This window comes from Catharus ustulatus, chromosome 7 (genome assembly GCF_009819885.2).
Source record: "Catharus ustulatus isolate bCatUst1 chromosome 7, bCatUst1.pri.v2, whole genome shotgun sequence".
NCBI classification, from domain to species: Eukaryota; Metazoa; Chordata; class Aves; order Passeriformes; family Turdidae; genus Catharus; species Catharus ustulatus.
In genome coordinates, this window is record NC_046227.1 from 5,317,777 (window position 1) to 5,338,311 (window position 20,535).

Sequence of the window (20,535 nt, forward strand, 5' to 3'; positions counted from 1 at the left end):
AAAAACATAAGCCCAGCATCTGATGCCCAATGCTCCAGGTTGCTGCATGGCTGGCTGTGGCCAGCAGCTCTCGTCCAAACACAACTGGGTGCCTGCTGGGGCCAGGAATGGACAGGCACTTGCAGCCATTTTCCCTGATGAGGCTGCGAGGAAGTTGGGCAAGTGCAGAAGATAGGGAGAACTCTGGCATGAGACAACCTGTTGTGTGTCTCTGATGATGCTGCCAGCACCATGAAGGAAGAGCCAAGACAAGCGCTGCAAGCTAACGGATCCTGCCACTTTCTGCTCTTCGATGGACACAGAACACACATGTTCCCATGGCTCCACAAGACTTGATCCAGGAACAAGGGAGGGCTGTGCATTGGCAGGGAACGGCCTCCAACAAGAGCAGAACAGAATCCTCTCTCAGCAGAGCCTGAGCTTGTGACCTGGGCCATCAGTTGAGCAGACACCAAAGTGCTTACTTCCCTCCATCTCTGAACCGCAGCCACAAGAGTCCTGCATTTCTTCAGCATCTGCTGCTTCCTCCTTCTTTCTGAGGAAGTTCTCCATTTCCACTTTAGAAGTTCACGCTGCCATTTTTAAGGTGCCTGAGTGGACGAGAATGTCAGCAGCTGCAGCCCAGGGCTCATGTCCCATCAGAGTCTCTAACGACGGCACCAACGCTGCTGCCTTGGGACAGCCAAGTGTGGAAGGCCAGTGTGCCCTCAAGCACGGCCACTGAAGTCACTCAGGGGGACAGGCTGCAGCTGAAGCTGCCAAGCGTTGCTGTCAGGTTGGCAAGTCAAGAGAAAGCCATGGGGACAACTTTTGCTGACACGTTTTGCCAAGCCACGTAAAATTGTGCCCACAGCATCCCCTGCTTTGGCATCCTGGCTGGAGTGGATGCCTTCCTGAGGAGGTACAGGCCTTCTGGGTGCTGCTGTTCCACTGCACACTCTGGTGATTTTTCCCTGGTGCCCTGAGCCATGTTGACAGCAGGGACTCTGCAGGCCAGCTCCAGAATACATCATCCTTGCCATCCATGGTGGCAGCAGCTCTGGGGGCCCCGAGCTCAGCGTCAGGGGTGTCTTCGCCACACAGCACCGTGGCCTGGGCAGCCACGAGGGCTCGGGCTGAGCACCAGCCCTGCCTGTGCCCTTTGTGCCTCGCCAGCAGCAGCCAGTGCCGTGCTCCAGCAGGGCCTCCTTGTCCCTCCTTGTCCCTCCTTGTCCCTCCTTGTCCCTCCTTGTTCCCAGCCAAATCAGCCTGGGCACCTTGGGGCTGTCCCCACCGTCCTGTTGAGGCAAGAGGCACCAGAGAGGCGTCGGGGACGTGTCAGAGCAGCCGGGTGGCAGGAAGAAGGTGGCTGTCTGGGGGCTGCTTGCGGCCTCTGCCACTCAATTCCTCAGGGCTCCACACCAACCCATCCACACAAGTCCTCCTGTCCCATCACAGCCTCCTGCCACCCACCACCACACACATCCCCTTCACACCTTCCCCTGCCTTATCCTGGCAGGCCTTGGCAGCACCACATCCCTTCATGGCCTGCCCCTGTCCCGTGCCCTCCAGGCCTCCCTCAGGCCTGCCTGGCTGCTGAAGGAGCTCCAGAGGAGCCGGATCAAGAGGCACCTCAGAGCCCTCAGCAATCCAGCCAGCAGCACACGGGCAGCACACAGATGGCGCTTCCTGGCTGGCAGAGGGCTGCTGGCCATCTCCAGGGACCAGGCTCTTAGGGATCCCTGCCGCAGCTCCGGCCTCTGCCCACCCGCTCTGTTGGAAGCCTTAAAGCTTCAGCAGAACCGCCAAAGGCCAAGGGCCTTTTGGCCACTTTCCCTTCCACACGGCACACTTGGCCAACTTGCCGAGCACAAGCACCCTTCTTTCCCTCTCCCCCATGGGCCTGAAGACTCTGGGCACCAAAAGAAAGCTCCTGCACCTCTGTCTATGAAAACAACAATTTATTACTCCTACTAAATACTAATTTACTAGTCTACTAATTTACTAAACTACACTGAATGGGGTGACTGAAGTGCTTGCAGGGCAGAGGTGGTCCCTGAAGGCTCGGGCGGTCCCAGCAGATGCAGCCTCCCGAATCAGCTCCCCAGAGCACTCCAGCACGACAACCGGCCACCACGGAACAGGGAAGGCCGTGACTTCCAGAGCCGGCGGAACTGATCTCGCAGCTGCTGGAGTCGGGAGGAGGGCATGCTCTGTACACCCATGACGATGTACAGAGTCTGCAGTGCCAGGCATGAGATGGCAGGGCTGGTGTCATTTGCCATGTTCTGTAGGACTGGAAGAGAGAGGAACAGAGCCACAGTCAGAGCCTGGATCTTCATGGAGCTGGGGAGCTCCTCCGGACACGTCCAAGCCACGCAGCTCTTGCCATGGCCCGGAGGAAGCAGGGGACAGCGAGGAGCAGCTGGAAGGTGCTGGCCACGCGTGTCCCTCCCACAGGCCCCAGAAAGGTCTCTGTGCTGTGCCCACGCCGCCCCTGGTGCGCACAGGGAACAGAGCCCTCCACAGCCGGGGCAGGGAACGCAGCTGCCAGTGCCAGCCCCCGCTGCCAGCCCGCTGGCCTCACTCACCCCTGCACATGAGCTGGAATTCTCGCTGCTTCTCTCTCACGAACCGCCCGGCGAGCCCTGTGAACACAGAGCCTGTCACGGCCCCAGCGGCACAGCTGCCCCACAGCGGCGCTGCCAGCCCTGTGGCCACTCGCCCTCCTTGCCCCGCAGGGCACAGCTCCGGCCCGGATGGCGCTGCCGGGGCAGCAGCCGGGGCTGGGGCCGAGCTGCGGCGGGGCGGGGAGGGAGCCCGGCTTGTGGCTCACCGATAAACCTGACGGCCACCTCTCGCAGGCGCTCCTGTGGGCTCTGCAGGTAGGGCAGGGCCTGGCGCAGGTGCTCGGCCGCTCGGCGTCTGTCCTTGGCCAGCTGCAGAGAGCGGCGGCAGGGAAGGGTCGGGGCGGGCTCTGCCCCTCGGCCCCGGCCTCCCCTGCCCGCACAGCCCCGAGCGGGGCAGAGCCCGCACAGCCGCGGTGCTGCCCCGCAGCAGAGCCCAGCTGGCTCGGGGCTCCAGCAGCTCCCGCCTTGGGGCCACAGGAGGAGCCTGCAGGAGAGCCGGCGTGGGCAGCCCAGGGAAGGGAGCAGCGTGCGGGCCGCGGGCCGGTGCCCCTGGCTGCAGCACTGGGCAGGGGCCAGAGCTGCCAGCCCCACGGGCTGGGCACCGTAGGCAGGGGCTTCTCCAGGCTGGGGCTGGGGCTGGGGCTTGCAGGCTGTCCTTACCAAGCACTCGGCAAAGCTCCACATGTGATCTGTGGAGACCAGGTGCTCCAGATCCCTCCTCTTGAGGAAGCTTACTGCAGAAAGCAGCGTTTCCCGGGAGGCCTGCAGAGCAGCAGAGAGCCAGAGATGGCACCGCAGCCCAGGGCACAGCACCTGCCTCCCTGTGCCAAGGCCAAGAGGAGGCTGCAGCCCATGAGGTGCCAGGGTGCAGGGAGACAGCTGAGCCCCCTGCCATGGGGACACCAGCGGTCAGGAGTGCTCACCTCTGCCACGTGCGCGTTCTCATCATGGCAGTGGAAGAAGAGCGGCAGCAAGCTCTTGCTCACAAGCACCTTCAGGGCCTTTTCCCCCTTTGCCAACTTCAGCATCTCTTGGAAGAGGCGAATGGATTTCAGCTGCAGATAGCGGTTGTCCTGGTTGAAGGCAAGCAAAAGCCCTCCACATCAGCTGCTCCAGGCCTCTCTGTGCACAGGCCCAAAACTCCACGGCACACCACACTTGGGGGCAGCACCCAGTGGCCGTGGCTGGGGGCACAGAGCCTTACATTGTCCAGGAGTGGCCAGAGTGCGCCAGCCAGCTGTAGGGCGATGGGGCTGGGTATTGCCAGGCCTCCGTGCAGGAGCAGAAAGGTGAGCACGACGAGAGTCATCTCGATGACATCTTCATCTGCATCCCGCAGGAGAGCCACAAGGCTTCCACACAGGCCGGACATTCTTTTGTTCTGCATGGAACACAAGGCCGTGCAGCCCTACGCTGCTGCTTCTGCTGCTGCTGCCTCGGAGCCCAGGGGCCACAGGCCTGTCCTGAAGCACTCAGGCAGCTGAGCAGCAAAGCAGGAGAGCTGGGAGCAGCTGCCACAGCTCCCAAAGCCCAGCCAAGCCCAAGGGGCTGCTTTCCCCAGCCCCACGCTGCCAGCACAGCTGCAGCCACTGCCTCCTTCTCACCATCGAGGGGTCCCTGCTGAGCACCATGAGCCCTCTGAGCGCCAGCCGACGCATCTCCCTGGACTCGCTCTGCAGCTGCCTTGCCATCATCTCCAGGATGCTGTCACCCCATTCATCGAAGTCAGGGAACTGCAGGAACTGAAAGGCACAAAGCAGAGACCTTGGGTGCCCAGCCTGCAGGAGCTCAGAACTGCACAGGGCTGGGCCAAGGCAGCAGCACAGGGCCCGGGCACCGTGCCAGGCAGCTGCGGCTGTGAGAGGGCACAGAGGTGGGAGGCAGCTCAGCGGGGCAGCGCTGCCCATGGGGCTCACCTCCACAAGGAATGCCATGGCGGGCAGCTCCCAGTCTGACATGCCTTGGCTGAGTAGCTCCAAGAGGCCGTCTGTGATGCTGCAGCACCACATAGGGGAGACATGGCGCATCTCCCTGGTGGGGAGGAAAAGGAACCGTTGCTCCTGAGCCGAGTGGGCAAAGCTCTCCCAGAACTGACTGACAGAGGTCTGGTCTTTTCCCGAGCAGCCCGTGGGTGCTTTGACAGGCAGCTGTTCCCGGGGACCCTCCTCTCCCAGCCTTTTCCAGTCTGCTCGTCCATCTCTTTGTGACAAGGCCCTCTCACCCATGTCCACGGGAACTGTGTGGGGCACCCTGGGCACAAATGCCAGGGGCAGAGTGGGGAAGGGGGTCTCACCTGGCCAGCAGACCCACAGCATAGTGGTGGGTGTCCGCAGAAAGCAGCGTGTCCCAGCCACTCTTGCGCTCCATGGATAGCACCACGTGCTCACACTCCACTTGGAAGAGCAGGGCCTTCAGGGTCTGCACTGCAAACCTGTGTGCAGAGCAAAGCCCAGGTCACGCTGGCAGCCCTGGCTCCTGCCTTGAGGGGCATGGGAGGGACGGGGAGACTGGGAGGACTGGGATGGAGCACCTTTGGGGGTTGGTGGCAAGGCCCAGTTGCTCCTGGCAGCCCTTCCAGAAGGTATCAACCTCCTCTGGTGTATCCAGTATACTCATGTAAACTTGGAAGAGCAGATGCAGAAAGAGCTGCGGGAAATGCTCCAATACCACAGGAGGGAACAAGGTCACCTTGAGGATCCTCCACAGTGCGATGGTTGCCTGCAAAAAAACCCACCCAAGGACAGCAGTCAGTGCCAAGACATCCATGTGGCAGGGCCTGAGCGTGCGAGGGAGAGGCCAGGGGAGACACCAGAGGAGCACCCAGCCTGGTGCTCCTGAACCTTGCCCCTAAGCCAGGTTTGAGCCAGTGCCTGAGGCAGGGGGATGCAGCTGGGGGGAGGACAGAGAGCCAGCTGCTCGAGAGGTGGCCAAGGGGCAAGCAAAGGTCAGTTGCAGGAACTCACAGCCAGGGCAAGGACTCCTGTGCTGTCCCCATCAGAGGTGCACACACTGTGCACTGGCCAGGCGCTCAGCACGGCCAGGAGTATCTGCAGCGCCGGCACCGCAGTCCCAGCCGAGGTCAGGATCACCTGCCACATGGCTGCAGCAGCTCTGTGGGGTCACAGCTCTGTGTCAGGGGGGTCTCGGCCACAGCATTGTGGCCTGGGCTGCAGCAGGGGCCTGTGCTGGCCCTCAGCCCTCAGCCCTGCCTCTGCCCACCGGGCCTTGCTGGCTGCACCCAGGCAGCCCACGTGCAGGGTGCAGGCCCCTTGAGGGAGGGAGCATGGCAGCACACTCAGGGGCTGACAGGCCAGCACTGGCCAACAGAGGAGCCAGAGGGCCCTGGAACTGTCTGCCTGTCTGGCAGTTTCCAGGGACAGGCTCTACAGGGTAACGGGCCGGGGAACCCTGAGGCCTCAAGGCAGCTGAGGCTGCCGTACCTGTCACCCGATGGGGCCCAGCGCAAAAGAGTCACCGGCACATCCCAGGGATATTGCTTGGTCAGCTCCAGAAGGGCCTTGTCCAGCCGGTGCCCTGCAGACTCATTGGCCGTGAGCCACTTGTGGATGTACCTCACCATGGCTGGCACCTGCACAAGGCATGGGGACACTTGGAGACCTGCCAGAGCATCAGCTTCCCCAGAATCCCCTGGAAAGCGCTTCCCTTCTTCCCACCACATTGGGCTGGGCCTCAAAGGCTGGGGGAAGGCAGCAGAGCCAGCTTGAGGTGCCACACAATTGCTGGGGTGATCAAGCCCTGGCCACAGGCTGCTTACGTGTTTTGGATTGGAGACACCCTTCTCCACCAGCAAATCCAGCATGGCAGCACTGGTCTCAGCACTGAAGACGTGAAAGTCCGCCAAGAGCCCAGTGCCCACACCAGTGGTCTCTTCCCGCCAAATGCTCATGATGAATTCACAGATCATCTGCAGGAGAAGGGCAGGAAGAGAGGGAGAATGCACGGAGTGCTCCAAGCACGCTGCTGGGCTGAGCAGTGGCAGCAGGCCCAGCCCAGGTGGGGATGGCTGCAGTACCTGCGCTGTTCTGCGGAAGCGGCCACGGGCAGGGTCCTGCTCTTGTGTCCAGTCCATGGCTGCACCTGGCAAAGAGTGAGAGGAGCCAGGGATGAGAGACTGCAGGAGAGGCCGGAGAGCACAGGCCAGCCCTTCATTCCCAGGCAGGGACAGCCCTGGGATGCCCCAGGGATGGAGGATGGCTGCCAGGGGGTTCAGCCCCAGCCCCTCTTCTGAGCTACCCAAGGGCATGTCCCATGGCCTGGCATGGCATGGCATGGCATGGCATGGGGCCAAGCTGGCTGCAGGCACCAGCCCTGTGGCCCAGCTGTGCCACTCACCCTCCTGCAGCAGCTGGACCTGCTCCAGGTCTTCAGGCTGCTGTGCTGAGGTAGCTGCAGCCTCCTCCTCCTTCACCCAGGCCAGCTTGGGCACACTGGGGGGTGCCTGCTCCATCTCCCTGTTTCCAGTTAGGACTGCTTGCAGGAGAGATGCCTGGGAAATTCTCAAAGATCAAGTGCTGCAGCTGTGCCTAGAAGGCAGCTGCAACAGAGAAGCCTTGGCAAGGCTACAGGACACTAAGTCCTGCAGTCTGGCCTCGAGGTCACCTGCACAGGTAACGCTCTGGAAAAGCTGCGGGTCAGCAAGGAACGAGCTGGCTGTGTGGGGGCTCCTCACAGCACCGCTCTCTCCGTCCTGTCCCGACGCGTGCACCGAGCACTGTGCCGTGGCCGTGTCGCCGCCAGCACCTATGTCACGACGTGTCACAAAGGGTCACCCTTGTACGCTGTGTCTCTTTCCATTCCATGGTGACCACGCTGCACTGTGTCACAAAGAGCCCTAGGACACACCTCCACCTGCCCTGGGGACACCCCCACCCCTCCCCCAAAATGCCCCAGCTTGCAAGGAAAAGTTTCCCCCAAGTGTCGAGGACAGCCCAACTTTAGGAGCTTTAGGAACAGCTCAAACAACAAGCAGATGTTCCTGTGCTCTGCCTGCTCAGGGCAGCAGAAGGAGCCCCCACGGTTGCCAGCACAGCCACAGCAGGGAGGGCACCGGGGCCTTCCACAGAAGCTGCCAGGGTCTCTTTGGGACAACACCTGGGGCTGGGTGCCCGTCACACACACGGGGCTGTGACACAGCCAGGGGACGTATGGCCCAGGGCACGAATGCTGCTCTGAGCCCTGGGAGCACTGAAATCAGCAGGTGTAGCAGAGTCCCTGCCAAAGGAGTCCAGCCACCCCCAAGCCCTGCCCGTGCTGGCTCCTGCTCCTGCCACAGAGACCGGTGCCCCCGGGGCCCTTCTGTGCCAGAGGACAGCCAAAGCCAACGTGCATTGCCGAATGTGCTCCTTTCTGCAGGTGGCTGTTGGCAGGAGCACCTGGAGCAATTGGTGGCAACCCTTGGTCTCTGTCAGATAGCATTGTAGGTCAGTTCGCAAATTGACATTCACCAAGATTCATGCAGATTTTTATCTTGATACCGATTTATGTCTTTTATTTTTCACATCTATGAGTGGCATCTCCGACTTGTTGCGCCCCTCAGGGGGAGCTGCAGTGCGGGCTGCAGGTCGTTCCAAGGGTGGGAGCATCAGTGTGTCTGCAGCAGGGTTCCTGTTGCCTCGTGGGTGTGAGAGTGCTCTGTGGAGATGCCAGTCAAAGTGCTGGAGGTCTTCCTTTCAGGATACCCAGTCGAGAATCAAAGGATGAGTCACTCTTCACAGTCACTCAGTTGCTGCAAGCATGGAATCAAGATTGCAGCAGTGGTCGGTTTGACCCCTATAGGGAGTTACAGTCATGAACCCTCCTTGTGTCTCCCTCACTTCCAGCTCAGTGCTGATGAACACCAGAGATGCAAGTTCCAGCACAGTTCAACCCTGAAGACTCCCCCCATGGTGTAGTATTGTCCTGGTCATTTTACAAATGCTGCTGCTGGAGGGAACTGATCAGAGTCTACATCCTGCTTGACAGACCTCTGCTGCTCTGTGACTTGGCTGGGTACATAGGAAATAAAAGTACTCAAGGGGCCCTTTCCTCAGCAACACACAGGCTGAGATGGACACCAAAACCCAACACCAAATGCACTGAACAAACATCTTATTTTGTCTCACACAACTCAGCATCAAAGAAACACAAAGCCAAACCAACATACAACAACACTATTACTGCTTTTCTGCTCACCTACAATCACTTCACCACTTCACCCCCCACATTTACACCTACCTTGTTTCACTTCAACCATCACTTTTAAACAGAATCAAGCTTTAGCTGCTTGTTTGCCTTTAAACATGGAACCATTGTTTTCTTGTACATTTTCATTACTTCTCAAATATTTCAAAGCTTACTTTTGGGGATTTCATTTGAATTTCCCAGTTCTCTCTATGTTGTGGGGTTACATTTTCAGCTCTCACCCAAAGTGCTTCCAGGCCTGTGATGTTGACAGTGACAGCTGGTCTGGATGATGGTGGTTGAGCCAGCACATCTTTCCATTTATACAGTGCACCAGTGGAAGTCAGAGATGCTCTGCCTGTCACTGCAGAGAATTTTCATGGTAATGCTCTGAGATTAAACTGCAATGATTTCAGGCAATCCAAAAAAACTAGAAGCAAGAGAGCTTTTTCCTGGGCTTGTTTGGCTTAAAATGTTAATCTCACAGAGGTGTGTCGAGCTCTTCAATTGGCGTATCCCCATGCCTATTCTCAGCCAGCCAGCAATTGCTTTTTGCCAGGCATGGAGGAAACTCTTAGTGGCTTCTCTTAGAAAATCACTTTCATCGCTGGCTCTTTCCCTCCTCACCAAAATTCAATTAATGCAAAACCAGCACAAGTGGACATGGTGCTCATACATGTGGGGACAGGCAACCCAAGCCATGTGACATGAGGCTGCTATGCCAGCTCCCCTCTGCCTGGGACACACACTAGCAGACAGAAAGGAGAACACAGTGAAGTTCCTCTTGCATCACCCTTAGCAATTTATTAACCCATCTGACTTCCAGCTCTGTGAATGCCCCACAGCACCATGGCCTGAGCTGGGGGAAGGCTGCAGCCCTGGGGCTCATGCTGAACCATGATGCCAACCACCTCACAGCTTTCTGCTTCAGCTGCCCCTTTCCCAAGGGCTGGTGGTGACTTCACCTGCGGAAAATAGGTGCCACCAGCTAGGGGACAGAACAAAATAACAAAATTAAGCAAAGCACTCCTTTTCCCACACATCTGGGGGAGGACAGGTTCCCCTCCCAGCACGAGCTCCAGAGCAGAGTGAGCAATTCAAAGGCCATCACTGGCACCCACAGTATAGAGGTCAGCTCAGCAGGGATTGTGCAGTGCAAATCCCACACTCTTGGTATAGACAGACAGCCTGTGATGGTAAAGGCAGCCTTTCAACCCAGGATGAGGGTCTGTCTAGATGTGGAATACAACACAGCTTGGCAGCTTGGTCAGATCTTCAAAATGGTCTGAAAAGGCACTTTACTCCCCATCTGGGGATGGAGAATATACCAGGAAAAAACCTTAGAAAGAGAATGTTTAGAAGAGGTTCAACAGCAAGCAGAGGTTCTACAGCACCGGTGCAGTACCCCTCCCTGGCAGAGGCAGCAGTCCACATGTAAGGTCAGCATTGAGATATCCCGTGCAGCACACACCGCCATGGCCCCGTGCAGACACTGGGATACAAGATGAGTCCAGGGCCATGGCATCCCCAGTGTCCCACGTTCAAGCAGACAGGGCTCTCTGCTCCTCCTGCCCTGCCCCAGTTGAGGCTCTGGCCCTGGCTGGCAGCTGCCCAGCCAGAGGGCTGTTGGGATACAGCCGGCAGAACCGCCCCAGCGTCCAGATGGGGAAGATGTTGCGGTACGCGGTGTAACTGATGGCACATGACTTGTTGAACACCCCAGCAATGTTCTCCTGGGAAACAAGAAGAGAGCAGAATGGTATGAGTGACAGGGGACTGCTGCATGTTCAGGAACACCTTGGAAAGACTAAAGATGTACCTGAGGCCAGTCCCCGTTGGGCAGCTGCTTATCCATCAACACTTTAATGCCCCTTTCCAGCACACTGATGTCAGGGTACCTACAAAGCACACAGGAAACGTAAGCATCTTTATCCAAATGACCTGCAAACCCTCATCCATGTGCCTGGGGAATGCAACCACTTCTATGCTGCCCTGAGCTTTGCCCCAGGCATGCTGAGTGCTTTGGCAAGGGCTCCCTGCAACCCCAAGACACTAAATATTATAAATATGGCACCATTTTCCCAGGCTAGAGGCCTGCAGTCATGATCAAAAGCTCTTCTTTGCACTGGGTCACACCAGCCAGGCCCAAGGCCACCCAACACAGCTTGCATCTCTTCTCCCTGAGCACTGGGGCCAGGTGGGGCTGCTCTTACCTGACAGCCATGAGCCCAAGCAGGGCCCAGCAGGTGTTGTGGATCTGGGACTCAGCACTCTGCACATATGTGCGCTGCTCGCAGGACTCAAAATCCTCTCCCCAGCCACCATCTGTCATCTGCTTGGAGATGAGGAATTGGCAGGCCTGGGCCACCTCTTGGCAGACAGTCCTGCAGGGATGGGAGTGAGAATCAAGACAGGTCTGGGAACAGAGCGTGTTTGGATGCCCACAGTTCTCAGCTGCAAAGAGATGTGCCCATTGATGGGACTGCCCCAAGAGTTTAAGGGTCAGGCAGTAAGTCCCCTGGCCATACTGCAGGCACAGGATTTGGGAGGAGCAGCCCCTGAGGCAGAAGAGCCCATGCACAGCCTGGGCATCCACCCAGCCCCACCAGAGTCCTACCCTGGCCCAGGAGGTCAGTAGGGGCAGGGCACCCAGACATCGCCTTCTTACCCGCTGTGGTATGTGTGCTGCATGCTGGCAAACGCCTCCAGACCAAACCAGGTGCCATAGGTGAAACAAACCCCCCAGCTCCTAGGAAGAAGAGGAGAGCGGCACTGTCAGGGGTGTGAGGCCCCAGGGAGAGGCAGGCTGCAACACAGTTGTGTTCACAGAAGAGCAGAGCCAGGCACAGGGCTGCAGCCTGCCTTCACCTATGGCCCAAGCATGCCCAGTCCCACCAGCAACTGCTCCCAGCTAACTCAAGTGTCAGCAGAGCTGAGACCACAGGACTTGGAGCCACCCCAAACTTCTCGGGTCATGTGCAACACACAAGGTACCTGTTCTACCTGGGCTGGAGGGAGAGTAACTGAGAGTAAAGCACAACAGCTAGATGAGATCAGCCCTTACTTTCCCTCCCACACATCCTGCCAGCCAGGATGATCCCTCTCACACTGGAGCAGCCAGAAGAAAACTGAGTGCTGGGAACACCACTTACCCTTCCCAGGACCCATCCGCTCGCTGCTTCCTGCGACAGAAATCCAGGCCCTTCTTCAGAGTCTCCCTGGACAGGACAGAAATCATCCACTTCAGAAGCAGTTCAAACTCAGTGTCTGCTTCTCTGGGGCCTCCATCAGCCCCTCTGAAGATTTGATGGGTGACACAAGAGACAAGAGCATGCAGACAGGCAGCTACATTGCTCAGGAGGCCATGGCAGGCAGCTTGGGACAGTGAGCCTGTCTCCTCCCCTGCCCAGCTCTCATCTCAGTGCCTCACCTGATCTCCAGGGCTCGGTGCTCAGGGAACTGGCTCTGGAAGTGTCTCAGTGCCTGCATGACAGCTGATGTGCATTCCACATAGGTATAGTCAATCATGATGTCACCTGCCAGCAGGCAATGGGTATCAGTGCCACAGCCCCCGTGTGGGCAAGCCTCAGCTGCTGCCAGCCTGTCCCTCAGACCCAGGGCACACTGATCCCCTGTCCAGCACCCACTGGGCATGGTGAGCCCAGGCCACTTTGTCCCTTCACAGTGGGCAGGACAACCAATCCCCACAGCTCCCCTTACCAAACACCTCCGAGGGATTCAGCAACTCCAGTAAGTGGCCTCCTCGCTTGGTTTCATAAGTGGCAAAGCCGCCATCCGAGTTCCTCATGCTCAGCAACTGCCCAGACAAGCAGAGAGGGAGTAGGACAACCTCATGAGCAGTACTACTCCAGTAGTACAGCTGTGAGGACAAACTCAGACTTACAGGCCTATGGGGCTGACAGAAAACCCAGGTCCCAAACCACTGTGACAGGCAGGCCCAATCCGGGCCATCACAGGTCACATAGGCAGCTCTGAATCACAGTGAAGTGTTGCCACACCAGGCCTCTACTAGCTCAGATCTAACCAGGTCTAATACCAGATCTAATATGAGATCTAACAATTCCTTGGGCCTTGGCTTCTCTTACAGTCCTTGGCCTGATTTTTGCAGCCCTTACCACATTCACAGCATCAAAGAGGCGCTCAGCAGGCACAGGCTTGGCTATGAAGGGACACTTCTCCTGCAGCAGCATAACTGCCTTCAGCCCCTCTGCTGTGCAATCTGCCACAATCCAGCCGCAGTCCCGCGTGCTGAAGGGGAAGCCACCCTGCAAAAGGATCAGGTGGGCTTAGGGAGCAGGATCACTTTCCCTCACCCACTCTATTACTGGAAGAGATCAGGTGCTGCCCCTGGTTCCTCTTCCCTCTGCCCAAATCTCTGCCCCAGTCATGTGTCCCTGAGAGACCAGTGCCAGCCACCATACCTTGTTCATGTGACGATAATACTTCTGGTAGTCGGGTGGGTTCTCTGGGATCTGCAGGAGACAAGAAACAAGTGAGGGCAGCCTGGAGGTGCCTGGCTGCAGGACCATGGGCTGAAACCATTGCAGGTACAGAACCATGTAGAAGTGGACAGTACCTGCCTTCCACTGAGGGAAGTAGACAGGAAAGAGGTCAGCTCTGGAGCAGGGAAAAGAGAAATCACTTTTTGGCCTGGTTTCAGCAAGTGTTGCTAAAGTCCCCTTTGGGAACTTGCCTGCCAGGGAACGATCTGCTTTCAGTGCTCCCATTGGCAGCATCATGAACAAGACCTGTGACTGCACATCCACCAAGCTGCTGGCGACAGTGACCCTCACCTTGAGCCGCTGCTGGCCTGGCCAGCAGAAGCTGAGCTCATACAGTCACTATCCAATGATCCTGGGTTTCCCAGAAGGGTGTCTCAAATGTGTAGGTACCAGATGAAGAGTAAATAAGCTTAAGCTTTCAGTTTTCCAGGTTCTCTAAGCTCAGGCAGACAACCCAAGCATCCTTGGACCTTTGCAAGGTCCTCTCCAAGCTTCAAAGATGGTTCCCTGAAAACAGGGAGCAGAAAACAGGAGGCTGGGCCTGCTAGTCAGCCCTTCAGAAGGTCTCTTCAGAAGGCAACATGCATCCAGCAGGGTTCTGAGCAACAGCCAAGCCTGCACAGCCAGTGTGTAATGCACCACTGACCAGCTCTGCTCACCTGGGAGAACTGGAGGAACCCATGGGCATTCTGGAGGCAGGAGGTGAATTCAGGCATCTCCTGGGCTTCTGCCTAGAAACAGAGAGGCACAGTAAGCAGTCAGCAGGGGGCTGTAGCCAGACATCCCAGCTCAGCCACGGGATGCCAGGCCAGAATGATGCTCCAAGGGGGTGCACAGCAGGAGCTCTGGTATTTAGGGACTCATGAGCAGAGACCATTTTCCCAAGGCAGCATATAGCACTGAAGGGCGCATTACCTCCAAGAAGGCTTGTATAGCAAAAGCAGTATCCCAGAGCTGGGATCCGTTTGTGCCCTGGAAGAGACAAAAGAGATAGTGAGAGGCAGGTGCTAGCAGCAGCCTGATCCACTGTGGGGACTATGGGACAGAACATCCCTCCCACACTACCCCCTATAGCTCCCTCCTATGTCACCCTGCATCACAGCTGACGTGCTGGTACAGAGGACAGATGCAGCAGGTCAAGGGACAGCAAGGGAACATGAAATAGCTGCTTCAGTCTGCTCTGTGCACTGCCAAGGCAGGACAGGTGGCTAGCATTAAGGAACAGCAGGACACAATGGCTCTGAGACAAGCAGAGCTCAGCCCACATGCAGGATCAGGCTTTCTCCAGTCCTTCTCCCAGGACTCATGAGGAAGGAGGAAATGGAGGCCTTTCAGCTCCCAGCCACAGGGAAGCAAACTAGCAGGACAGACAGTATTCCCTCCTGGCATGGCTGGGGGAAGTGGCAGTGAGAAGGCCACCAGGCATCAGAGGTGAGATGCCAGGAGCTCAGGCCTGGGATGAACACGCTATCCCATTACTCCACAGGCTGCCCCAGAACACCAGGGTCCCTTCAGTCACAGGTGAACTCCTACAGCATTTCACCTGCATCTTCATGCCGTCGAGGCCCAGCCTGTGGGAGGAGAGAGCACAGTGCTGCAGCACAGGCACAGTGGGAGCACCAGGAGGCAAGTCAGGAGCCATGGTGTGCTCTGCCAGATGGGAGACACTCAGCCCTTACCAAAGATAATCAGGGATCCTGGAAACATGCTCCTGAAAAGCTGAGGAGTCCTTCCCTTCCACGAACCACCGAACCAGCATGTTGATTGTCTTGGAGATCTGCCAAGAGGAACATTGTCACTGCTCTGGATAGAGCTTCTTCCAGCCCCAGACATAAATCTCCCCCACTCAACACAAAGCCACCCAGAGGCTGTCCTGGCCTTGATCCCAATGGCTCCACCTGTGGCATCACTCAGCATAGCTGAGTTAGTGGGGCAGATGCCATAAGATTACTCCAGAGCTTCCTCTCAGATCATCTCCCTGGACCTTAAGGGGAGATACTCCTCACTAGGGCCACAGCTGTCCCCATACCCTTTGCATCTCCTGTGCACTGTTAAGCTCTTGAGCATCAGGAGCAGCGGGACTTGAGCCAGATCTAATGATTATCACATGCCACAATTGCACAAGCTGGTCCTTAAAGAACAAAGGGTGAGATATGAAAGGATTAACAGCAAGTGTCCTACAGGGCCAATGCTGATGCACTTGGTGAATCTGTCATCAGCCTTGATGTGGTCGTACAGCTCTGTGACGGCTCGCTGCCGCAGGTGAGTGCTGTGGTGAGCTTCATACACGTTCATGATGGCTACAGAAAAAGAAAGGGACATGCAATGAAAAAAAAACCCACCCTGTGCAGCCAGATTCACTTGCTGTGGCAGGCTGCACCCCAACTCACACAACAACTGATTAAGCATCAGGACAAAGCAAAGCTCTGCCCCAGAGTGGCCTGAGAACATGGGCACAAGGCCCTGCTGCTCTCAGGGAGGGAGAGCCATATGGATCACATAACTCCTGTTTCCATCCCAGCAGCCTACCCCAGCAGGGTAGCAGATCCTAAAGAGCTCTGAGGGTACAAGGCAGCTTCAGCATTCCTCACAGCAGCTCTGCACTCACCATAGGCAGCACCCAGCAGCCAGCTGTGCGGGGTGTACACATCACAGGTAGCCACGTTGTTCCTCTGTGCTGGCCAGTCTATGCTGGCATAGTCCTGCACATACAGCTCCTGGCAAGAAACAGCAAAGGGCAGCCTGGTCAGCCAGGAGCAAGCACTTGGGCCAGTTCCTGTCAGAAGCTGGCTCACAAGGGCATAGGCAGCACAGTAGGTGGTCATGGAGCCATGTGTCCTTGTCCAGCAGGATCAGCTCCTTCCTTACCTGCCGCAAGCTCCGTATAAGCTCGTCCTCTTCTGCTGACAAACGCTTAGCATAGCAGTAGCTCATGGGAAGGTAAACCTGGCGGCAGTGACACCAGAGCCGTGACGGGTGGGCTGGAAACCATGTGGGAAGCAGCCTGATTGCAACAGAGAAAATGCTGCTGGGTGGAACAGTGAAGGCCAAGGGCCACTGGAGAGATGCTGTGTGGAATGCCCAGCGCATGGTAGGCCTTTCCCTGTCTCCTGCAATAGGGGATATACACACAGCCTGGTCCTGCTCAGATTCCCCCTCCAACAGGGATACCCCTTCCTGACACCACTCCAGGCCCAGCTGGCACAGGGCAGGGAGGACCTCGAGCTCAAAGAGGGAGGAGAGAAGCCAGTTTAGTCACATGGGACATTGAAAGCAGAGGCCTGGACTAACAGTTAATGGCATTTGCTGACAAAGCACCGGCAGCCCTTGGTATTATGCAGCCCCCAATTTCCTCCAGGGATAGTGTCAGACACTTTCCCTCTCTGACACCCAGCAGCCCTCTGAGTATTCAGAGAGGGTACAAGCAAGGGTTTAGGGCTGGCAGCCTTACATGTGGCTGTCCCTTCCTGCTAGGGTCCAGTTACGGCTGCTGGAAGATCCTGGTGGCAGGCAGGGAGCACATGAATGTATTTGGGACTCTGTAGGAAATGCTAGCAGGACTGCACTCTGACATCTCCTGACAAACACCCTGAGCACCTTCAGTTCCTGGCTGTAGCTGGAGTCATTCCAGCAATCACCAGTGCCTGGGACAGTTCTGGGTCAAGGCTGGTGACAGGACTGACACTAGCTCCTCTCTCCACAGTGAGGAGGGCACGTACCACATCTCTGGGAGAAGCGTGTTCATTCCCTCCCAGCTGTAAACGTTCAAGACAGCCAGCCAAAACTTGCCCCAGGAAGGGATTCCCACAGCACCTCCTGCACAGAACAGTATCAGCTTTCAGGGTTAACACAGCCATGCCAGCTCCCAACTTTCTTCCCCATCACAGGGCCCACTTATCCCCAAGTTTGAGAGCACACTACTCAGGCTGGGATGCACGTCCCAAAACAGGGCAAGCAGGCAATGGTACAAAAATGCAACACAACTTCCCATCATTAATTGAAAATGCAGTTGCCATGAAAGGCAAATAAGAACAACATTTCTTCCACTACCTGGCAGCCCCCAGTGTTCCCTGCAGCCCTCAGGTCTGGCCAGCCCTCTCTCACCAGTGTACCAGCCCCATGGCTGACCTTTGCTGTGCAGGTTGACACGGGCCCGTACAACATCAGGGTCATCTGGTCCAACCCCCAGGATTCTCAAGGCTACATAGTTGAGGGCTGTGCCAAACACTGTTGATTTGTCCTCCACGTGTCTGTCAGGAGCACATACAGAAACACCACATCCATTAGTCAGCTATTGCCATTAGCCAGACACAAGCCACTGCACAAGGCTGTCTTTGTTAGGGTGAAGCAGGATGCCAGGAGTGACTTTGGAAAAGAGGGACCTATCTAACACAGGAAGAAACAATGCTCTGCACTACTACTAACATGTCACACATGGGATATAGTGCCCCAGAGGAGATGTGGCCAGACTTGGTGCTACATCCAGCACTGTGACAGTGTACCTGGAGTGCTGCACAAGCAAGTCCAACCACCCACAGCTATCACAGGTGCTGAGTCCCCCTCCCCAAGCCTGGGCAGATCTGACAGCAGCTCCCAGTCCTGGACCTTGGACCTGCCATCACTCAAAGAAGCATCTTTACTACTCACAAGCCCCAGCCTCCATCCGGGAGCTGCACAGAGCGCAGGTAGCGTATCATCTCCTTCCGGAACCCCTCGGGCAGCTGGATTTTGGCCGTGTGGCAGGTGATGAGGAGACCTGGAGGACCAGACAGGCCGGCACTGTAGAGATAGCGAGCCGAACCCCAGGGCACTCACCCTTGGGCAGGTGCCCAGGCTTACCTGGCAGCAGGAACAGCGGCCCGCCGTAGTCGCCCGCCCAGTGCCCATCCTCGGCCTGCAGCGCTGCGTAGAACCGCATCCCGTTGCGGGCCGCGTCCCGGGCCGAGCCGGCCGCCGGCAGCGTCCGCAGCGTCGCGTCCTGCGGGGAGACAGCGGCACCTCAGCCGTGCGCCCCGGGCACAGCCCCGCCAGCCGGGGAACGGCCCCGCCAGCCCGGCCCGGACCCCCGCACCGTGTCCAGCCCGAGGCTGTGCTGCTCCAGCGCTGTCTGCGCTCGCCGCTCCCCGCCATCGCCATCACCATCGCCCAGGTAGTGCCAGAGCTGCCGTCCACCCTCGCAGCGCAGCCGCCAGGCCGGCAGCTCCGTGGCCGGTGCCGAGCGCCAAGGGCCGCCACGCCGCCGAACCGCCCTGCCGGACACGGGCACCGTGAGCCGCGGCCGCCACCCCGCCGGGACCCGCCGCTCCCACAGCCGGGATCCACCCCTGCCCCCGCCATCGCCCCGAGCCCACCGCCGGGACCCACATGGCTCCCGCCGCCATCGCCGCTCCCGCTGGCAGCGCCGGGGCCGCGCCGGCTGGGCCCACATCGCCTCACGGGCGGCAGCCAATGGGGCCGCGGGCCGGCACCAAGGCCGGCCCCCGTCCCGCCCCGCCCGGCCCCCTCACTGTCTCTGGCCCGGCCCCCGCGCTATCTCCGGCCCGCCCCGCCCGGCCCCTTTATTGTCCCCGTCCCGCCCCTCACAGCCCCCGCGCTGTGCCCGCCCCGCCCCTCACAGCCCTCGCGCTGTGCCCGGCCCGCCCCGCCCGGCCCCTTTATTGTCCCCGTCCCGCCCCTCACACCCCCTGCGCTGTGCCCGTCCCGCCCCTCACAGCCCCCGCGCTATGCCCGGCCCGCCCCGCCCGGCCCCCGCGCTATCCCCGGCCCGCCCCATCTCCTCCCGCCCCCTCCTGCCGTGGGACATCGCTCGGCCACTTGCCGGGGCTCGGCTCCTCCGTCGCGCGTGTCTGCCCCCGCGCTCCCTTCCTCAGGAGTGCCACCCCCCCAAGTGCCATCCCTTTGGTGACAGTGGCAGCCCCTAGAGGGACTGTTCCCATCTCCGTGCGCCCCCAAAGTCCGGGAGTGTGGTTTCCATGGTTAATGGAAATAACAAAACGACGCCGGCCCAGCCTGGGTGCCCTCGAGGGACTGGGGGTACGTGTCTGGGTGCAGTGCCAGCCATGGGGACAGTGCACCCCGACCCTCGTGTGCCAGCCTTGACCACCGTTCTCAGCTCCGCTTTCCCGGGGTGTCGGGCACTCGTTAAACGCCGGAGCCCCGCCCGGGTGGGGAGGGTGCGGCTGGCGGGGGTGCCGCCCATAAAACACTGTGTTTTGTGACAGGTGAGTCAGGTATCCCCGGCACGGATTGGGTTGTCACCTTCCTGCCGTGGGATGGCAGAGCTCCTCATGTCCTGTCCCACTGGCGTGTCCCCATCTCTCTCCTAACCCCCTCAATGTTGCATCACTGCCTTCCCAAGGCCAGTGAGCAAGTGGCTTTCAGCCCTTCAAAGCCCCCTGGCTCAAGAAGGCTTCCCAGAAGGAGGCACACAGGGAATGTAAATCCCAGAGATGCTGTACTTGCTGCTGCTATGCTGTTGGGAGGGCTGGGTGAAAATTTAATACATGCTTGTTTAAATGGAGTGATAAAAATTCCTTTCAGCCTTTCAGAGTGACCTGGCTTCCCTCCTACCACAGAGGTGACACAAGACCAAGCTAAACTGGCAGAAAAGCCCCTCCATGTCTGTGCACTGCCCAGGGACAAAAGAGCTGCTCACAAATGTGGCACCCAACTGCACCCCAGCACAGAAAAATGCCTGTCTATTAATACTTTTATAATCATTAATACTTAGAGTATTTAATGCACACTATAAGTTTAATTTAAAACACTCCTCTTCTAGTAAATAGCTCTTCACTCATGTCCAGAATAACACCAGGGATTATTTGGAGAGGATACAGTAATTTTGTTTGAGAATTAAAGGATTAATTTGGTATTTATTTCATAAACTATGCTTAGGTCACTCACCAGTCCAGCCCTGGCTGTGTTCAGTAAGAGCAAAATGTTTTTTGGATGCTGCTGGACTTCTCCTGGAGGGAGAATGGATGGGGATAATATCTTTGACTTCTCTCATCCCACTGGTCCTCAGCAGGGAGAGCTGTGCAGCTTCTCTTGCACAGTTAATATGAGCAAAGGGAACTCTAGGTCACTGACATGGGTGTTGTATTTGAGGGTTAACAGTCTGTTTATTTTTGGTTTAACTAAAAAATTGTCATAATGAGTCTGCCTGAAATGAGGTTCATGCAAGTATGCACTTGTCTGTGGATGCCTAAATCTTAAAATAATTT

At 57.9% G+C, this 20,535-nt stretch overlaps 2 protein-coding genes across 2 annotated transcripts; both read right to left on the reverse strand.

The window, feature by feature from the left end:
• Nucleotides 1-1,965: 1,965 nt before the first annotated feature.
• Nucleotides 1,966-5,265, reverse strand: LOC116998976 (maestro heat-like repeat family member 5). Its single transcript, XM_033065241.1, has 10 exons — nt 5,140-5,265; nt 4,903-5,040; nt 4,526-4,640; nt 4,214-4,351; nt 3,814-3,990; nt 3,533-3,682; nt 3,270-3,371; nt 2,816-2,918; nt 2,571-2,627; nt 1,966-2,275 (listed from the first exon to the last, which is right to left on the reverse strand). Exons 1-10 carry the CDS (start codon nt 5,223-5,225, stop codon nt 2,076-2,078), a joined length of 1,266 nt encoding a protein of 421 aa, XP_032921132.1. The 5' UTR covers nt 5,226-5,265; the 3' UTR covers nt 1,966-2,075.
• Nucleotides 5,266-10,230: 4,965 nt separating this feature from the next.
• LSS (lanosterol synthase) lies at nt 10,231-18,699 on the reverse strand. Its single transcript, XM_033065033.1, has 22 exons — nt 18,677-18,699; nt 18,384-18,561; nt 18,152-18,290; nt 17,960-18,068; nt 17,441-17,562; nt 17,032-17,128; nt 16,181-16,316; nt 15,921-16,029; nt 15,494-15,612; nt 14,992-15,089; nt 14,856-14,883; nt 14,228-14,284; nt 13,972-14,043; nt 13,232-13,282; nt 12,926-13,075; nt 12,510-12,606; nt 12,220-12,325; nt 11,942-12,007; nt 11,458-11,538; nt 11,003-11,173; nt 10,609-10,687; nt 10,231-10,522 (listed from the first exon to the last, which is right to left on the reverse strand). Exons 1-22 carry the CDS (start codon nt 18,691-18,693, stop codon nt 10,331-10,333), a joined length of 2,274 nt encoding a protein of 757 aa, XP_032920924.1. The 5' UTR covers nt 18,694-18,699; the 3' UTR covers nt 10,231-10,330.
• Between the last annotated feature and the right edge of the window lie 1,836 nt (nt 18,700-20,535).

Excerpts from the sequence above, each read along its gene's own strand:
- LOC116998976 (XM_033065241.1), bottom strand. The coding sequence starts at position 5,225 with ATGAGTATACTGGATACACCAGAGGAGGTTGATACCTTCTGGAAGGGC. Across the intron at positions 4,641-4,902 it reads GCTGTGGGTCTGCTGGCCAG|GGAGATGCGCCATGTCTCCC; the intron begins GTGAGACCCCCT and ends CCTCCCCACCAG. Across the intron at positions 2,628-2,815 it reads GGTGGCCGTCAGGTTTATCG|GGCTCGCCGGGCGGTTCGTG; the intron begins GTGAGCCACAAG and ends CTGTGTTCACAG.
- LSS (XM_033065033.1), bottom strand. Across the intron at positions 16,317-17,031 it reads ACGCTTCTCCCAGAGATGTG|GCTGCTTCCCACATGGTTTC; the intron begins GTACGTGCCCTC and ends TGTTGCAATCAG. Across the intron at positions 14,884-14,991 it reads AGGATCCCTGATTATCTTTG|GCTGGGCCTCGACGGCATGA; the intron begins GTAAGGGCTGAG and ends CTCCTCCCACAG.